The sequence below is a fragment of the Nothoprocta perdicaria genome, unplaced genomic scaffold (genome assembly GCF_003342845.1).
Source record: "Nothoprocta perdicaria isolate Ctin4 unplaced genomic scaffold, notPer1 scaffold_218, whole genome shotgun sequence".
In the NCBI taxonomy this organism is placed as follows: Eukaryota; Metazoa; Chordata; class Aves; order Tinamiformes; family Tinamidae; genus Nothoprocta; species Nothoprocta perdicaria.
In genome coordinates this window covers 259141-276052 of record NW_020455399.1, presented here as the reverse complement: position 1 = coordinate 276052, position 16912 = coordinate 259141, and the positions used below count along the sequence as shown (strand labels likewise).

At 54.6% G+C, this 16912-nt stretch overlaps 1 protein-coding gene across 1 annotated transcript in view; it reads right to left on the bottom strand.

Moving 5' to 3' along the window:
- Positions 1-213: 213 nt before the first annotated feature.
- SBNO2 (strawberry notch homolog 2) overlaps positions 214-16912 on the bottom strand; it is a 32019-nt gene continuing 15320 nt past the window's right edge. Inside the window, exons 5-31 of the mRNA XM_026038869.1 lie at positions 15960-16052; positions 15379-15475; positions 14889-15049; positions 14297-14430; positions 13651-13741; positions 12781-12924; positions 12518-12635; positions 11939-12044; positions 11335-11488; positions 10743-10919; positions 10245-10342; positions 8183-8265; positions 7045-7245; positions 6694-6869; positions 6371-6502; positions 5958-6093; positions 5381-5493; positions 4479-4550; positions 3969-4077; positions 3707-3781; positions 3365-3508; positions 3044-3138; positions 2510-2602; positions 2198-2329; positions 1617-1693; positions 1305-1495; positions 214-1046 (exon numbers count right to left, since the gene is read on the bottom strand). Of these exons, the coding sequence (XP_025894654.1) occupies positions 496-1046; positions 1305-1495; positions 1617-1693; positions 2198-2329; positions 2510-2602; positions 3044-3138; positions 3365-3508; positions 3707-3781; positions 3969-4077; positions 4479-4550; positions 5381-5493; positions 5958-6093; positions 6371-6502; positions 6694-6869; positions 7045-7245; positions 8183-8265; positions 10245-10342; positions 10743-10919; positions 11335-11488; positions 11939-12044; positions 12518-12635; positions 12781-12924; positions 13651-13741; positions 14297-14430; positions 14889-15049; positions 15379-15475; positions 15960-16052 (3753 nt within the window). The 3' untranslated portion in view covers positions 214-495. The remainder of the gene's footprint in view (positions 1047-1304; positions 1496-1616; positions 1694-2197; positions 2330-2509; positions 2603-3043; positions 3139-3364; positions 3509-3706; positions 3782-3968; positions 4078-4478; positions 4551-5380; positions 5494-5957; positions 6094-6370; positions 6503-6693; positions 6870-7044; positions 7246-8182; positions 8266-10244; positions 10343-10742; positions 10920-11334; positions 11489-11938; positions 12045-12517; positions 12636-12780; positions 12925-13650; positions 13742-14296; positions 14431-14888; positions 15050-15378; positions 15476-15959; positions 16053-16912) is intronic.

Genomic DNA, 16912 nt, shown 5'->3' with positions numbered 1-16912 from the left:
CCCGGCTCGGTGCAGAGCAGACCTGGCTCTCGTTTCACCCACCCCTTCAATAACCACCTGGGGCATGGGCAGCTGCTGGGGCGCTCAGCGCTCGACGGCTGGGACGGGACAATCCGGCCTGGAACACTCAGTAGTCTAAAGGGCACAAGCAGGAGAGGAGGGCGGCTCCCTCGGCCCCACGGAGCACTGACCTTGGAGCGGGATTTGGACACAGCAGGGACCGTGAGTCCAAACCAGCCAAGTTCAGCAGCACTCGGCTCCTCCCAAGCGCATGGTATGTACAAATCTACACATGCCTGACTGTATATTAGATATATAAATAAACTTTGCTTTAAGGAACTATAGTTTTTTTTTCTCTCTTCTCCCCTCCAAAACACAAGTGGATCAATGCACACCAGTAGAAAAGCCAGTGCTCCCTGTGCTCTCTGCACCAAAGGATATAACCGGATGCACAGCGCTGAGCAGCGCCGGGCTGCCCCACGGGCTCAGCCACGTTCAGAAGTCAGAGAAGGGCCCACTGAAGTGGATCACGCTCTGGCGCTCCTGGGGGGCCACGTTCAACGTCCTCAGCATCTCCTCCAGCACCTCCCTGAAGTTGATATTGCCGTTCTGCGGGAGCAGGTCGTCCGGCGGCGGCGGCGCCTGCAGGGCCGCGGCGGGCGGCAGCGGCAGGGGCTCGCTCGGGGCCGCGCCGCCCTCCAGCGCCGCGGCCGGGCCGCCGAAGCCCAAGTGCAGCCGGTGCTGGAGCGGCTGCAGGAGGGGCTCAGCCGGGAAGGCCAGGGCGCCGGGGCTCAGCACCGCCTCGGCCGCGCTGCTGCGCGGGGGGCTGTAGGTCAGGTCGAGGATCTCGTCGCGGGGCAGGGAGCGGCCGGGCAGGGGCAGTCCCGGCGCCAGCTCCAGGGGCTGCGGCAGCGCGTGCGCGGGCAGGCACAGCGCCTGGCCCGGCTCCTGCGCCAGCAGCCGGCTGTGCTTCCGCTTCACGTTCTCATCCATCTGCTTCAGCTCCTCCAGCACCTTCCGGACACAGCTCTCGGGGATCTTTATCCCTAGGGGAGGAAGGTGCCTCAGTCCCCAAAGCCGAGGGGACAGAGGCACATGCAGGAGCACCCAGCTCGGGTCCCGCTTGCCTAGTGTCTGGCTGGGATCCTTGTGCCCGGAGCCCCAAGGAGACGCACCAATGCTGGACACAAACCAACGTGTCACGCAGGCCCAGCCACCGGCCTTCCCGTCCTGGCAGCAGCAGCTGGATCCCCCTTCCTTCTCTTACCACGTGCTGCCCCTTCCCTTCCCAGCCATTCACCCACCGACTTGTTTCTTCTTCTCCTTGGTCTTGAGGCGGACGATCTGCAGCAGGCCGCTGTTGGTGATGTCTGCCATGATGCTGGCGATCCTGCTCCAGACCCGCAGCAGGGCCCCACACAGCATGTAGTAGTGACGCAGGCGCGTGCCCTGGAAGCATTCCTTCCCCTCTTGCACCAGCCTGCAGCTCCTGTTCCTGCGGCGCGAGCAGGGGAGGACAGCATGGGTCAGCGCAGCGGGACCCCAGCGCAGCCCCCCGGCTCTGCCCCGGAGAGCAGCTCCCAGCTGCGGGCAGGCAGGCGCTGCGTGGCTCTTACCGGGCCGCGTGGTTGCAGTTCTGCAAGGAGAAGTGGTAGCTGCTCTCCCAGTGCTCCTTGGCCTCCTCTGGCAGCACCTGCAGGAGAGAATGTCACAGAGATGGAGGTTTCCCACTGTCAACGTGCGAGCTGAGACCCAGCACTGGGAGTCAGGACACCGGGGTGCTGCCGTCAGCTCTGCCAAGCCTCCGCGGGGCCATGGACAGCTCACGGTTAACTGTGCCCCCAAAGCACAAACACATCTCATGGCAGCTTCCCATAGGGACAGCGAGGTAGCCAGCGGTGTCTTCCTGCCAGGGAGCCAGGGGACAAGCAGCCCAAGGGGCGCCAGGAGACACCACGGAGCTGCGGGGCTCCCGGGACCACACTGAGGGACAGGGCAGCTTTGCCCAGGTTCAGGGCCAAGCCTCACGGGTCCTTGGGACGCAGCCCCGGTGCTGCTCTGGGCCGCAGCTGGGCACAGGGGCCCTTGGGACACAGCCCTGGTGCTGCTCTGGGCCACAGCTGGGCACAGGGACCCTTGGGAAGCAGCCCCCGTGCCGCACTGGGGCACGGGGCCCCGGGCCGCGGGCTGCACCTACCCGCCGGTACTTCCTGTGCAGGCTCTCCAGGCTCTCGGGCTGGCTCTGCTTCCCAATGTTGGGCTTGTAGAGGATGAAGTTCTTGCCGCGGCTCTGCTCCGCCAGCAGACATGTGTGCTTGCAGCCTCGCATCTGCTGGGTCAGGGCTGCCGTTACGCTCACGGATCCGCTTCCCAGGCACAGGCTCCTCCACCAACCCCCTGCTGCCCCACTGGGGCAGCCCCCAGAAGGTCACACAGGCACCCAGGGCCTTGGCAGCCACAGCAGAGCACCCGCTCTGGAGTCCTTCAACAGGCAGAGCTCCACACCTACCCTGTGGGACAGGTAAAACCCATCGAACGATCCCGTCAGCTTGAGCGACTTCTCATAGGCCTCTTCCCACTTCAAGCCTCTGTCGACACTGATCTAAATAAGGACAAACAGATTCTGGATTTGCAGAGCACGCGATAAGCTCAGCCTCTCCCACAGATCACATCCCAGCACATACGGGCACAGCTGCAGCTGTGGCCTGGAAACAGGAGCTGTGGGGGCCTCAAGGACGTTGCCTCAAGGGCAGGCCCAGAGTGCAGAGGGCCTCCGGGCTCCCACCTCCAGGGGAGCAGAGCCCCGAGGACGGGGAGCCCTGAGGTGCAAGGCGGGGAGGAGGACGAAGGCAGCGCCCGAGGGACAGGACAACGGGCTCTGCCAAGTGGGACAAGGACAGGACTGGGGCTGTCCTGAGCTCCTCTGTGCAACTCCCAGCACCAAGGCCCACTCATGACGGAGGCAAATGGGATAGAAACGACGAGCTGCAGGAGGAGCCGCGCTGGGGGAGGCCCTGGGCACAAAGCACTGCGGGCTGCCTACCTTGTAGAACACAACCTGCCCATCCTGCGGGTGCCCAGGCGTCAGGAAGACCTCCTTGCTCTCCTCGTAGATCTCATCCACTCCTGGGGCTAAATCTGGAGCAGGAGAAAACACCAGAACACGTCCTCATTTACAGCACTAGGTCCGAGACCGCCCTCGCTTTGTGCCCATGCCACCTTCCCTCCTTCCAAAGGAGTCTCGGGATTTGCTGTGAGGGGCTGGGACAGCCCAGCACCTGAGGAGACCACGGGCACAGCACCGTGCTGGAACAGCTGGCCAGCCAGCGCAGGGGCAGCACAGAGAGGCCCCCTCTCTCCTTACCTAGGATGCCCATGTCGTATTTGCCCTCCTTCTTGTCCTTTTCAATCAGGTAGTCAAAGGTGTCAGAGAAGTACTGGAAAAGCATGTTCTGCTTTTCCACCTCGAGACCCAGGATCCGGTTCAGGAACTTGGTGATGGAGCAATCTGCAAGAACAGGGGGGTCAAGGAGTGTAGCCGGGTGTGAAACCCAGTCACATTCCCCAAGAGACTTGTTCAGCACCCAAGCAAACACCTCCCTTTCCCGGGCAGCAGCACAGCTGCTCTGTGGAGATGGACCCGAGGCTACAGCTTCCGCCCTTCCATTTCTTCCTCACAACAGGCAGAAAAGGCAGCAACTCTTACCCTTCTCCACCGAGACGGTGCCGTACTTCATCTGATTGCAGCAGATCCCCACAGAGATGAGGCCTTGCTTCATTTCTGGAATGGCAGAAAGCAGCCTTGGAGTTCGGGGATCGAACCCCCGCTCAGGGGGCCTGCAGGGCTGCTGCCCCTCCAGCTAAACCCACCTCCCTCCAACCTGCTGCTCGGCACATCGTGTCCCAAAGCCGAGAGAGGCGCAGGCAGCAAGGCACAACAGCAGCCCCAGAGCTGCTAATAGTCTTACCTTTAAAAAAGGAAGCTTCTCCCCTCTCATAGCCCTTGGGCACAGGAACCTTGTTCTCCGTGTGGCTGAGGATCGTGGAGAGGACTCTGTCCAGCGCTTTGGCCCCGTACTGTGAGCGGAGACACGAGTGAGGCCGAGCCCTGCGCCCCGCTCTGCCCGCCCGGCCTTTCACCAGCACCGGAGACCTCCAGCAAGGGCCCCGCGACCGGCTGTGCTGGGGGAAGCCGCCTGTCACGGGCCTTGTCTGGCCCAGGGATGCCCCCCGTGCACATGTGCCCTCACCCCAGCCTTGACAGCGGAGGCAGATCACCTGGCTGCCCTCATCGGCCTCCCCCGAAAGGCCAGGAATGGGAGGCACTTGGATGCCCCAACTGCTGCTGTGCGGGTGCTCGTGGTGCTGCTCCCTGCTTGCTAGGCCACATCCCGCCTGTAGGTGCCAGCAATGACCTTGGCACCCCTGGCACCTGCTGCTTCAGCCCTCCCCGTCGAGCTTCCCCGCAGCCCCCTTACCTTATTCTCAAAGTTGTACTTGCTGAGGTCTCGGGATTCGGTGGCTCTTCGGTCTCCATGAGTTAAGGCACCCTAGGAAGAAAGACCAAGTGAGAAACTCTTCAAAGAGCAGGAGGAACTAACCAGCGTAACAACATGAGAGAGATCAGCCATCCTGAGAAAAGAAGCAACTCCATGAGCAACGTTTGCTGGGCCTCTAGCCAGCTCAGGAGCATCCACCAGGCTTTAACAGGGTTGTTGAAGATTATCAAGCAATATATCTTTTGTTTCCTTAGTTAAATCCAGAAAACACTATTTTTTTCTTTATGCTTTTCTGAGACACCACATGCCATTTAGTTCTTAAGATGTGACAACACATTAAAGCTTAATACAGCAGGCAGGCTGCATGTCACACACATCTTCACAAGTATTTTAGTTCCCAAGTTTTGGCTGTTGCAAATTAGCAGAAGGAAGATGCCCAAAGCCATCTTGTCTTGGAAGATGCCGGTATATGAATGCACTGTGGGCAAGCAGCGACTTTCGGGAATATCAAGACTTTCCCAAAGTATTTGGGGATTTATCAGAAACAAAGAAAAATGAAACTGCCTGTCAAAGTGCAGTCATTAATATTTGTATTAGCTGTCCGGAAAAGCATGGGTGTAAGCTTCTGTAATGTTAGGGGAACTCCAGCATCTGGAATTGGGTTCTGCTTCCCTGAAATTCCTCCTGTTGTCTTGGTTAAAATTTCCTCTTCAATTTCTTTTTCCAAATCCCAGAAGGTTAGAAACCTTTTTCAGTCCATAAGGCCAATGCCTGAAGTCGGGGCCAATTCAAGCCCTCACACTAGTGAGGGTCTCCGTGCAGAGGAGCTACCAGAGCTGCTCAGAGGGAAGCTGAACCGACTCCCATTGCAGGGCACTTACGAGGCTCTCCAGACGTTTGGCCACGATAGATGCAAACCTCCTCTCTCCTGCCAGCTCAGAGATAAGGAAGACATATTCCGGAGCAGAAACCTGATTGGAGCGGTGCGTTCGGCCTGCAGAGATAGGAGTAAAGAAGGGAGTGAAAGGCGAGGTCGGTGCTACCTATCTGGCCCTTCCCATCTCCAGAGGTTCTCCAGAACACCAGAGAAAATCTCAGGCACCAACCACCAGGCACGTTTCATGAGGAGGATCTCCTGCTCACAGGCATGGGGAGACCTCCTCCTTTCCACACCACAAATCATCTCTCAAGTCAACAGGAATCTTCCCTACAAGACAAGCTGATCACAGCTGCCTCCTGTCTGGATTTCTACCCTGGCAAAACACGACCCTGTGCTCTGAAAGCTACCACCTCAGAAAGTCAAATGTGGGCACCCCGGGTTGCAGCCCGGCTTGAGGGGCCAGGCTAAGGCTTCGTTCGGACGGCAACACGAGCTTTTCATTGCGAGGGCTGCCCAAGGCAGCACCCTCTGAAACACACCCGGGGAAGGGGACGGTGACCAAAAAACTCGGTCCTCACCAAACTGCTGTATGGCCCGGTCTGCACTCCAGGGTAATTCCAGTGTCATGTGCACCCGGCGCTTCTGGTTCTTCACCCGTCTGTCTGCTTGGAGAGAGATACCTGAGCTGGAGGCCTCGGAGATTATTGCTACAAGCTGAGAGAGAAGAAACACCAGTGAGAAGGGAAAATGAGGTTCCCAGTCACCTGCAAGAACAGCTAGAGCAATACACAAACATAGCTCCAGATCTTGGAAGCCACCTGGGCCTTCTTATCAGTTGCTAGCAGGGCAAAACTGAGAACTCCCAGGCCTTGCTGGCCTCTGGACTAAGGCTGGGAAGGCAGATACATACAAGCCACCCTCCCTTTCCTCCTCCATCAATGTACTTGCTCTCACGCGGATGTTTGAAGGTTCTGGCTCAAACCTCACTCACCTTCTCCCCATTCATAAAACGCTCCTTCTCCTTCAGATTGACGTGGTCTATGGAGAGGCCTTGTTCTGCACGCGACTCGAACACGACAGAGCCATCCGGCCTGCAAACCACCCGGCCCTTCCGCCCAGTCATCTGCACACGCCGCAGACAAAGAGGGGAGAAGAGAGAGCATCTGGGTGAAACAGCGCTTAGGAAGTCAACTCTAAACAGCTTTTTCAGGTTGCAAGGAAGAGGAGGGAACTCTTTCAGCTGCAATTCCCTTTGCCGACCCCTTTTCCCATCACCCATTGCCAGGGAAATAAACTCTTGACTGTAGGGAGTACCTCTGCCACGTGCTCCGGGCCCCCAAAGTGATTGATCAGTTCATCCAAGGTATTGAGAGGTAGCTCTTTTCCCAGTGCTTTTACTTTTGCTAGGAGGTCCTGCTTCATCTTTTCCACATGTTCTAGTTCTCTCAGGCCATGCATCTCTTTTTGAAAAGGCAGCAAGTGAAAATTGCCTGCAACGTAAAAGACAAAAGCTCAGAGTCACCTGGTGATTACGGATTGGAAGAGTCAAAAGCAACCAGAAGTTGGCCCTAAAGGTCTTCTGGGGTCACCACCCAGGGTGCAGGCAAAGCCTTGAAATAAAGGACGCTGCAACCAGGGCTGCGAGGCCCCTGCTGCCCTGCTCACCCCTGTCCTCGGCCGCGAAGCCGTTGAACGTGTGCTCCACGAAGATGACGTCGTCCGTCTCGAACACCGACTCCGGTGAGGAGTTGAAGTCGCTGTCGAGCCCCATGTCGGAGTCGGTGCTGCTGTCATCGCTGATCTTGAACACGCCGGCGGGCTCACACAAGCCCTTCAGGGCCTTGGCGCAGCGGCCCTTCTGCTTCCCTGCAACACAGAACGAGCAGCGTCACCCAGTGCCCCCGGCCTCGTGTCTCCATGCAGAAGAGCAAGTGCCAGCTCAGAAAGAAAAGAAGAAATCACAAAATAGCTGAGACTGCCTCAGCAGGAAGGCTGATTTTGGAGAGACGAAGCCTTTGGGCACAGGTGGACAGTTAGGAAGGGGAGGGAGGAAGGAGGGAGGGAGAGAGAAAGAAAGGAAGAGAGAGAAAGGAAGAACGAGGCAATCGTTGTCAGGGCTGAAAGCTAGCTGCACACGCCAGGAGGACCTCGCAGCCGCCTTAAGCAGCGTTAGCTCCGATGGGAAGGAGCCCGCAGGCCTGCCTGCCCTCGGAGGCGCTTGTCGGCAAAGGGAAGGTGCCAGTGTTTTGGTGCTCGCAGCTGGGTGCCCTTTCCTTTCCTTTCCTTTCCTCTCCCTTGCAGCACAGGACGCAGCCTGCATGTGCTGCTCTGCAGCGAGCGCCACAGCCTCGGCCCTGCTTCCGCCTTCCCCGGCCCCCCAAGGCAGAAATCCCAGACTGTTCTTACCTGCAGCCACCACCAGCTACCCAGCAGGGAAGGGATTCTTTTCCCAGAACACTTGCCCTGCTACGGGCGAGGGGGAGCAGAGGAACCCCCTTGGCTCCCACTGTGCCATCAGGGCTCCGGTGCCACCTGCCCATCAGCCTAGGCAGGGAATCAGCTAAGGGCTGGGAACTGCTCCCGGGAGAGGGCAGCGGGACCAGGGAGGAAGGGGGGTGACCTGGAGAGCCGCCCTCCTCCCAGGGAGGGACAACAGCGCTGGGGAGGAGAGGGAGGGCAAAGTGGACCGGGCAGAGCAGCAAAAAGCAGGAGGGGGAGAGGGAAAAAGGAAAAGCAGCAGCTGAGCGGCTGGGTGAAGCAGCAGGTGGGAGGGCAGATGCTGGGCAGCGCAGTGAGCTCTTACGTTTTCTTTTAATGCCAGTTCCTTTTTCTCTCTTTCTTTTGGTTGAAGGAAAGTGCTTCTGAATTAGTGATAGAAAGACGCCTCTGAAAGTAAGATGCAAAATTTATTCTAGCTACCAGGAACAGGAACATCTGCCGGTTATCGTGTAGCAATGTGTACTTGAGATAGCAGCATATGTCAGGAAAGGGGGTAAACGCAGCACCACAACAGGTAGAACACCATCGGTCTGCCACTTGGTAGGGCTCGGCTCTCCAAAACTGCAGCAAAACAACGCGGGTTTGCTCCACCACAGGGCTCTGGCAGGCCCAGAGGCCAGCCGAGGAAGCGCGCTTTGCTCCAGCAGGATCCCAGCCCGAGGTGCCGACGGATGCTGGAACGCCGTGCTCCGAGCACTGATGCTCTTACCCTGCAGAGCGGAGCAGAGCCCAGGCGCCGGATCCAGCCATGGGCTTCACCAAACCATTCCAATACCTGGGCACGGGTCGGCTTGCCCGTGAAACAGAGAAGGGGCATAACATGGGAAATGTAGGGGATTTGGGTGAACGGCAAAATTAGAAGAGCTGGAAGTCAAACAAATGCTTCTGTGGGCTGTTCTGCAAACAAAAGAGCTTAAATGCTGAGCAGGCTGATGACGCTGAATGCCCAGTGCAGTGAGGGCTGTGCTAGACGAGCTCTGCTGAAAACAGTGCCCAGAGCCAGAGCTGAGGCAGGGACACGTCAGGCCACCTGCGTGGCAAGAGGGACGCGTGGGAAGCAGGGATGGGGCGCTGGAAGCCGGAGAGGGGCGGCCGAGCTCCGGGCTGGCCCTTCGCTGGCTCTGGTGACACCGGACAGGGCCCCCATGCCCTCCGTGCTGGGCTCCAGATGCCAAAAGCCGCTTGGCTCCATCCCGGGCTCATGATCCCTCGCTGAACAACCAGCCGAGCTTTAACTCTCTTCCTCAGGATCCTCTAAACTGCTGCCCCTTCCCAGCACCCTGCCCACCAGAAATGCCTGTCACGCTGTCAAACCGGGCCCTGTGACAGGGACTCGGCCTCCCCAGAGGGCACCCAGGGGCCTGGACAGGGCTGCGGTGCAGGCGACTCAGCCTCTAAAGCAGGGCAGAGATAAATAGCACCAGCCAGCGCAGGGGATCCAGCCAGGACTGGGCTCCTCCGAGTTCTGTGGTGCAGGAACTGACGGACCGAGTCCATCCAAGCAGCGCTTAGACCTGCTCTGTGCAGTCGACAACCGGTATTTGCCTCTCAGGAACGGCCCAGAGGCAGCGAAGCGACACAGCACGAAATGCCTCCGAATCCCAGGGCCCCAGCCGGACACACACCAGCTCCGGCATCACTCGTTGCCTTCACCCACATTCAAAATCACTTCAAAATAAAGTAGCAACAATCCTGCTGCCTGCAGGGCACAGAAATGCAACTCAACTGGCTGCCCCAGTTTTTCACCACCTCTCATACAGCAGTCACGCTCACGGGACGTGTTGCAAGGTGCAGGAGTCAGGGGGAAGCATGGGTTCCACTCGCTGCCAGAACAGGGGCCCAGCTGCTGGCTTCGCTCAGGTACAAGCGATTCTCCCCTTAGCTATGCGAGAAGGCAACACAAGCAGCACGCGACAGCATCCAGCAGCTGGACCACAGCCCCGCCTTGCAGTCATGCTCAAACCCTGCAGAACTTGGATTTCCTGGAGCGCTCCTTCCTCTCGCCGCTCAGCAGGGCTTCTCTCATGGTCCTCCCACTACATAAGATTCCCCTGCTTGTTTCCTCACCGTCAAGGGCCATGTCTCCCAGGTCGGCCCCACACTAACCACACCAGAGCTCACATTTCAAAGCTCTGCCACACCACTCAGTTCTTGTCCAAGTTAAACCCTCCTGTGGTCCTTTTAGATAACTAGCATCCAAATACCCAACAAGGCATCCTCTGTATTTACAGCTTGTTTAGGGTGAACTCTTTATGAAACTGGCCTTGCAGAACTACAGGTTAAGCAGCCCTAGAACAGGGCTTTCCCTAGCGCCTCCAGCCTCCCATGTGTCCTCTCAGCAGAAGCAACGTGCATTTCCAACTCACTCTGCAGCAGAGACGAAGCAATTCAGGTGGCCGTCGTTTTCGTCCAGGACCTCTCTGGTGCGCGCCTCGCCCGTGGACTGCAGCCCGATGACGATGCACTGCGGAGAAACCCCACGGGGAGCGCGGCGTCAGCGAGGGCACCACGGGCACCGCTACGGGCTCGGGGAATTCCCTTTCACATATCCAGACATTTTCATTTACCCTTTCCAATGCACACACTGGGTCTACAACAGGGTCTATAACAGGGCTCCTGATGAAGCCTTATCCTTAAACATCCCACTTGGTACTCCTGCTCTGCTCACACCACTGCATGGATGACTCTACTTTCCAAATTAACTGATTTTGCTAGACAGTTTCTGAGTTTCAGCTATATTTAAGAGACATTTGAAATCGTTTTCAAGTCAAGTTGAATAATAATCTCATCTCGCTTGCAGACTCCAGAGATTCACTGATAAAACTGATGGTCGCTGCCATTTGCAGCGAGCTTTAATACCTCACCTTATCCTTTGCCAGCTCCTCCTTGGCCAGCTCCACGAGGCGCCGCACTTTAGCAGCAATGCAGAGATACTTGAAGAAGCGCTGGTGAGCGGACCAGAACTGGCCCCACAGGGACTTGCGAGACTCCAAGCCGATCCAGTCGGCCGCCTGCTGAAACACCATCAAGGCCTCTGCCCACTGCAGACAGGACCGAGAAAGGACGGTTAATATCTCGTTCTTCACTTTCATTACTGCTGGGCATGAAGTTACTAGGACAGTCTGAGGTTTCTTAATCTAATTGAACATCACTGTTTCTGCTGCTCTGTTAATCTGAACAAACAGCTAGGCCATTCTTTCCTCGCCACACCAGCACAATGTTGCAAGATTTGGTTTCCAAACACAGAACTTTTAAATAGAGACAAAAAACCCACAAAATATATTTTTTTAAATGTAAGCTGAGGCTGTTCACCATTTTTCCTTCCTTTGTTTTTTATAAACAAACTTATCTGTGGTCACGGCTGTGTTTAGGGACCTCTTATCCTCCCATATAAGAAGTGGCAATGCCCAGAGCATGACTAAACACTGGTCACCGTACTGCAGGGCTCCAGCTCACCAGCCTTGCTGCTTTATCGTAGACAGTCTTGTACTGCTCATCCAGAGGGATCTCCTCTATCCTGAAGGTCACTCCGGTGAAGCTGAGCTGCCTGGCAATGTACATTCCACTGACCTTCATGTCCATCGCCACGATCTCCATTGCACCAACGCCCCTGGCAGAGGAAGACAGACAGAGCTGGCTTTGAAAGCCTCTTTCTGCATCTGCACAACAAGGACCTCTCCTGGTGGCACAAGCTGACCTCGGACACACGTGACAGGCATCCTGCCCGCTTCCCAAATGGGAAAATGACTCTTCCAATCTTGCTTCAGCTTAATTTCCTCTGGAAACCAGTGCCCCACTACAAAACCCACCCAAATGCACTGTCCTTGTCACTGCTCCAGCCCAGCAAGGACAGGGTGACAAAAAGGCTTTGTCCTTCCTCTGCAAACATCCTTGCTCTCTGTCTTGCCATTTAAAGGTTGCCACTGGACAGTATTTTTACTTTTAGGAGCAAAAAGGAGTCCTCCATACAGTTACCAGAGACCAGCGGGTCAAGGCCCTTCTCTCCCCAGTCTGTCACAAAACATAAGCCCTTCAGAAAGGGAAGCCAGACACAACCTACCTTTTTTCAATTGCATGCAGGAACTCCTCAAACACTCTGAAAGGGGTGCCTTTCCCCCAGATGCCCAGGCGGCTCATGTAGATCATGTTTTTTGGCTCAGAAGCACCTGTTTGAACAGAATTCACTGTTAGGTAAAGCAGTTGTGAACAGTTTTGACTCAAGAGAAGTGAGCTTTGAAAAGGATGGGCATTCACTATTTTATCATAGAAGACCCAAGGGGTATTCCAAGCACTGCCCTTAATGCATAACAAAAGACAAATAAAAGGCAACAAAAGAAAAACAAAAGACCAAGACAACATCCCCATTAGGGGTTAATCTGAGGAGACAGTAGTCTGTCTTACCAAAAGTCACCAAGAGGCAGTGACAGAGCTTGGGGCAGATCCCAGGCTCCTATCTGCTCTTTAGCAGAGGCCAACAGAAGCACTGCTGTACAGTGCTCTGATGTCCCTTATCTCTCCTTGCACGAGCACGTGCTCTCAGTGTACACGATGACATCTCAAGGACATCCTTCAGACAGGACAGGAGAGCACAGAGCTGAGCGGTACTTATTTCGGTCCGGGGCCCCCGGGACAAGCTTACCTGTGGCACTGGCATAAACCACCCTTGCTTGGGGCAGTTTGTTCTGGAGGTCCAGCACCGCTTTGCCCATCTTAGTGGAGTTCGCATTTTTGGCTTTGTGACATTCATCAAATACAATCTAAAAGGGAAGCTGGTTAAGGAGAAAGGGTGCGAGATCTTCCTGAGGGTGGGAAGAGATGGAAAACACAACCCAGCTTCCTCCAACCATCTGCGCCACTTGCCCCGTGTTTTTTTTTTTTTTTTTTTTTTTTTTTTAAGGATACAACTCCATCAAAATTTTCCCTGCACCAGTCCAAAATCTGCTTTAAGCGTGTCCTGTGTTGTCCGCCTGCTTGACTTTCACCAATCAAAGCAGAGTAAGTGGCAAAGAGGACTCCTTCTGAGGTAGCTGTGTCACCATATTTAATCTGCACGAAGAGGAAGGACAAGAACACACACGCTCATGACACCTGTCCTCAATATGCTCTATCCATCCTTCTCCCCCAGCCAGTACAGCCCATTCTGCTGTGACCGAACAGGACACTTGCTCCTGCCTTCGGGAAGGAAAACCTTGCTTGCAGGATGGCAAACACAAGGCAGCTCACAGGCTGGACAAGAGACACAAGAAGAGGTAGGTTATGAGGAGCCCTGGGAATAAGCACAGCTCCACCACGGCAAGGTTTCCTTTTTTTTTTAAATATCATATTCTAATGCTTCATCACTGACAAGAGAAAGTGTGAACATGCTCCGATTCACTCCACAGGATGGAGAGGCCCGCGTGTTCAGCCGTGGCCCTGTGCATCTATGACCTCCTGCCAGGCCCCAAGCTGTGCACCAGGACGTGCAGTGTGTTCTGAGAAGGGGCGCGATGAAAGCAGCACAGAAGAACACGAGCCCACGAGAGCGCAGCCTGGCCATGCCCAACCCGCACGGCTCCCTCCGCAGCACTCGTTGGGAACGGCTAAAAAGATTCAGGTCCTGCACTGTGATGGAGACACTTCTCACCTTCCCCACAGGAAGCAGCTCTGTATTTGTGCTGCAGCTCTGGAGGGTGCATAAAAAGCGAGAATCCAGAGTGGGAAGAGTATGTGGAGAGACAGGAAAGCCAACAGCTTGCTGCTTTCCAGAGCACCGGTACACCTCCTCTCCCCTACCTTATTCAAAGCATGCACGGGAATGTGGGAGGCTTCAATGTCTTTCAGGTCTCTCTCAGCATCATACTTGAGATCATTGGAGACGCTGAACCTGAAAAACAAGATACAGGCACGGTTATGTCCTGAGGAGACAGCCAGGGCCCGCACAGTGATTAACAGCTGACTAAAGCAATAGTAGGTGCACAAAAACACCACGTTTCCAGCTGCCCACACAGCTCAAAGCAAGATCCTACAGCAACCTCCGCTCTTTCACAGCCACTTACAGCAAGTTGTGCCTATTCTGCAGAAGACCCCATCCTCTAGAGGCTCGAGTCTGCACCCAAGAGGTCCATGAATCCCCCCTTGAACCGCTCCAAAGACAGCAGGAGTAGGCTTGACACTGCGCTCCACGTAGTATGTGATTTGCCATTTCATAGTGATTCATTCTCCCATCACCCCTTCAGAGGAAATATTCCCATTTCACAGACAACAAAGAGGCACAAAGAGGTGGAAATGACTTCTCCAAGGCCACAGTGAGTCAACTTTAAAGCTAACATCAGCACTAAGGAATTCCTTACACCCAAATTCAAACCAACTCCAAGGTCTTACAGGAACAGAGAGAGAAAAAAAAAAAAAAAAAAAAAAAAGGAACTAAAAAGGAACTTACCACAGAGCTTTTTTCCTCCCTTTAAGATAATTTTCAAAGATGATCCCTGCAACTGTCCTGCCCTTTCCTACTCCAGCACCATCCCCAATGAGGAATCCAGCTCGCTGCCCATTGGGTAATAAAACTTCATGTTGCTGGAAAATCAAAAGCAGAGTTGGAAATTAAAATAGATTTGGCTTCTGCCAACAGCTTTCAGCGGAGCTTAGAAGAGGGCTCCTAAACCCACTCACATATGCCATGGATGCAAGTGCATTTCCTGCCAAAAAACCAAAGGCAGGACTGGCCAAGCTCCCCAGAGACAACCCATGGTAGAGATCCCCAGGGCTCTGGCTTCAGAAATGCCCAGTGCTCCCACCTCCAGCAGAAGTCAAGGGTTCCTGCATCTTTGGAAAAGACCCACAGAGACAAATTCCATGTCTCCAGCCTCAAATAATGTTCCCTCCTTCACCAGGAGCATGGCCCATGCCATTTCCAAAGGCAACTCTTCTATATTACAGGCCATTTAGAAATACATTTAAACATCTGTCCATAGGAAAGGCAGGGTTTATTTCTAGTGCAAGCCATGCAAGCCAGGCAAGGTGGAGCCACGTACCTGGCAGGCATAAACGATTGCTTCCAGCTGTAGTGCAGAGAGGGACCCTTTATTGGCAATGGAGAGCGGGAGGGAAAGCTTGTAGGTGATATCAGGTGGGGGGACGCTGGACAGAGTGCTCGTTTCAACCACAAGGTCTGGGTGATGCTTCCCAATCTTGGCTATAACAGCAACACAGAAAACATAAACTCTTCACTTCTCCACAGCACCTCAAGGAGGACTCAAAGCTCTACAGTAACGTTCTGTGGCTCTCTGCTCAGGAATAACCCACATCTCCTCCGAAAGGAAGAAACCAAGAGGAAAGTGATTAGGGGAGCACAAACCAAGGGTGACAAGGTTGGCATGCAAAGTCCTTCCACAAAATCACAACCTTGGGGTATGGTAGGGCAGATACCACAAATTGCTCGCAAGAAAAGGTAGCGGTGAATTATGTTGGCCCACAACGGAGTTAAGAGCACTTCTCATATCCACAGGATGGCAAAACACTCACACTTTGAAGGAACATATTCTGCATATGTCTCTGTTTGCCCCAACTCCTCAGTTTCTTCCTCTTCACCTTCATCCTCCTCCTCTGCAGGAGCCTGAGACTGGAAAGTAACACAACATTGACCAAACATGAGGGTTCACATTGAATTAAGGACACATAGTCTTACATAGCACCAAAGACTATGGGCACGATGCCCACAGTGGTGCTCGGGTGGGCTGTGGGCTGTGTGAATTCCACCCAGCTGCACTCTGATCCACAACACGAAACCCAGATCAGCTTTCAACTGAACAGGGCGCCCAGCAGCAGAAAGCAAAGTCACACAATTCCAGGAAAAGAGTAGCCTCTATCGACTCTGCTGATGTAGCGGTAAAGAAATTCTTTACAGATCATTCTTTAACACAGTGAGACTGCATCAAGGGAAATATAAGACACTTCTGGGAAAGGACAGTGACTCGTAATGCATCTGGCTGATTTTTCTCATCTTACTCCCCCCGAGGGGAAAAAATGGCTAGAGCCGCTCTTTTCTGTGGCGTTAGCGAGGTGAGAACCTTCCCCCGACTCTGGAGCAGAAGCACCTTTCCTACCTGATAGCTTATGAGGAGGGGGGTGTTGGGGACAGCAGGAGCATGGTCACTTGAGCTGTTCAAGCCGGAGAACGACCTGCTGGGAGAGAACAGCTGGAAGAGAAAAGATGCAAGTAAGTAAACAGCGACAACTCTCACCCCTCCAACTGCAACCCCGAAACATCAGGGCACGAAAGAGGACAAGAGCGAAGATCCCTGCACTCCGTGCGCCCCGACACCCTCAATGCACTTCAATAGTTTCTGTTTGTGAAGTGCAATGGAGCGTCAAGCCAGGAAACGAATAAATCTTTCAGATGCCCTATGTGTCTTCAGCAACCCAAGCACAGAACTGGCGAAGATAAACACACTCCTGCAAGAAGTGTGAACTCTTTGCGTGTGTGATAAAAGCCTGCAAGGATGTTCTTCCTGCAACGCTGCAAACAAGCCCGCAGCCCCTCTCTAGACTGCTCGAGTTTACCATGGGAATACCAGATTTCTCTGTGTCAGGAGCAGTGCTGTTGGTCCCTGCTTTCCCACCCGCTCTGGAGGGAGCTCTGCACAGAGCTCACCCAGGAGCCACCCTTGCTCCAGGCTCCTGCAGCTTCTCCAAGTGGGATCTCCGGATTCCTTCTGAGCTGATGAGGCCAGCTGAGAGCAACAGGTTGGATTTGCCAGGGAAGGGAAAGAGCATCACTTGGGGACCAGGAGAGCTTTGCCTGCCACCAAGTCACACTGGCATTTCCTGACAGCGAGCCAGGCCAAGCCAGCAGCTCTCGGCATCCAAACTGCCTCCAAAAGCAGCTCCGCTTCAAGTCTATGGCCCGAGAAAGGTGCCAGACTGCTGAGACCCGTCCTCCACAGGCAGAAGTGAAAGATGGAAGTTCTTAAGCATAAACATTCTGATTGTTTCCTTTTTTCAAATTAAAAAAAGAAAAAAAAAAAAAAAAAAAAAAAAAAAAAAAAAAAAAAAAAAA